The 2,103-nt window shown below is 46.2% G+C and overlaps 1 protein-coding gene across 1 annotated transcript; it reads right to left on the bottom strand.

The window, feature by feature from the left end:
* Window positions 1-468: 468 nt before the first annotated feature.
* LOC141041934 (senescence-specific cysteine protease SAG39-like) lies at window positions 469-1,597 on the bottom strand. The gene is made up of 4 exons (XM_073509505.1): window positions 1,235-1,597; window positions 1,143-1,202; window positions 688-1,090; window positions 469-632 (listed from the first exon to the last, which is right to left on the bottom strand). The coding sequence occupies exons 1-4, from the start codon at window positions 1,595-1,597 to the stop codon at window positions 469-471; spliced, it is 990 nt and encodes a 329-aa protein (XP_073365606.1).
* Between the last annotated feature and the right edge of the window lie 506 nt (window positions 1,598-2,103).

Below are 2,103 nucleotides of genomic sequence, written 5' to 3'. Positions count from 1 at the left end.
TATATGCCATATCCATATTATACTTGATCACTTAATTATAGGTGATCAAGTATAATATGGATATGGCATATACTTGATCACTTAGCTAGGATCCACATGCATCCAGTCAAAACTAATCTGCGGTACTTTCACCTAATGATTTAACAACTAAAATAATCACTAAATTAAATTGAAAACACAAAATAAGGAAAAATAAAAAATAATACCAAAATACACCCAAACATTTAGTACCGGTTGGTGTTACCAACCGGTACTAATGTCCTGCACGCACCCGGGCCTGGCTCGTGCCACGTGGTGGCACTTTAGCGCCGGTTCGTGATGAACCGGTACTAAGGGGGGGGGGCTTTAGTCTCCACTCTTTAGTGCCGGTTGCAGAACCGGCACTGAAGGCCCTTACGAACCGGCGCTAAAGTCCGGTTCTGCAGTAGTGTGTGATTATGCATGATTAGGTGGCATTTGACGATCATCCTATTTTGTGGGGTAAGAAGGCTCCATGGCAAGACCACACATGCCCTTCTTGTCTGCAATGTCTTTCTCTATTCTCAAGTACCCATCTTCGCCCCAAGTTGTGCCCCGTGAATTCTTCATCAACCAATAGCTTGTGCCATCACTAGTCTTTCCATATCCAATGGCTGCAATTCCATGGTCCAAGTCAGTGCCGCAGGACCTAGCTAGTCATGACCCCACCAGAGTAGAATTGGAACGTCATGTCTCCTCCATCCACAGCTACAGACATGGGTTGGTTTGCCACCGCCTTCATAAGGGCGCCCTCGTTGTTGGCAGGCACATCCTCAAAGCCAGTGATGGTTGCGGCACTGTTGGATCCAGCCTTGCACTTGCCGTCAGCTGCAATATATGGGTAGTTGGACTCCATAGTAAGGCCTCCGTTCTTGATAATGAATTTGAAGGCATCATCCATGAGTCCTCCCTCGCAGCCTTGATCTTCACCATGAACATCACAGTCAACCAACTCTTGCTCCGACAGTGAGATCAACTTCCCAGTTTTCAGTTTTACAATGCCCTCTGTCGCGGCAACAGCAGAAGATGCCCAACAACAGCCTAGAAATAATTGTGCTGTTATAGTGTTATACTAGAAAATATTACCACATATAGGCAATGCATCACATTGTTTTTTGACTTACCACACTGGCCTTGATCCTTGACAGGAGTGACGGCTCCCTTGGCTCTCCAGTCCATCGTTGCTGGAAGGGCATCAAGACTCAAATTCTCATACCTGAACCCGGAAGAAAGAACTGAACCCGGAAGAAAGAACTCTGATGGAGTTTGCTTTGAACCGCTTGTTTGTGTTGGTTGTCTTGAACTCATCATTGGTGATATCAGCGAATTGGTTGACACCGAGCCAGAACTTGTGATTCTGAGCATTGAACATTTCAATGAACTCAACATTGGCTTTGAAAACCTCGAACCGGCATGCCTTCTCAGTGGCGTCCTTGTACACACGGTCGTACTGAGCCATCCAGTTCTCATGCTTCGCCACCATCGACAAGTCACCGTTCAACTCACGAGCCGCAATGACAGTACCACAGAGGCAAATGCAACAGAGGACGGCAAGAAGCGAAGCCCTGTGGATGGCCATCTTCAGTTAGGCAGCGATCTGCAATGACAGTACTGCAGAGGCAGATGCAACCTAGGATGGCAAGTCTGTGTACTTTGGTCTGGTTTGTTGGGTGGTACTTGGTGGTATAAATAGGAGATGAAGAGATACGGTGCTTGTACGAAATTGTTTGTGGAAAAGGGCTTGTGCGTTGCCGTGGAGTGTGGTGTCCGGCCAGATGATATAAAAATGACGCGCACATGTGATTGGCCGGCCAGATTGTATAAAGCTGATACGGCAGAACAAAGAAGTACGCTTGCTAGACTTATGATAGTGACCCCTGCTTGTTTATATCGGGAGTGTACATCTGAGTGATCCCTGCTTGAGAGATTTGTTGAAAGAAAGAAGAGGACCGTGGACGTGACGCCCAGTTTGTACAAAATAAGCAATTAACTGCTTGCTGGAGTGTGGACATGAATATCCTGCCTGGATAAAAAAAGAGCGTGATATAATGTGACATATATTACTCAACAAGAGCTGTACATGTT

This window comes from Aegilops tauschii, chromosome 2 (genome assembly GCF_002575655.3).
Source record: "Aegilops tauschii subsp. strangulata cultivar AL8/78 chromosome 2, Aet v6.0, whole genome shotgun sequence".
In the NCBI taxonomy this organism is placed as follows: Eukaryota; Viridiplantae; Streptophyta; class Magnoliopsida; order Poales; family Poaceae; genus Aegilops; species Aegilops tauschii.
The sequence above is the reverse complement of the archived record's forward strand: the minus strand, read 5'-3'. Positions and strand labels throughout refer to the sequence as shown.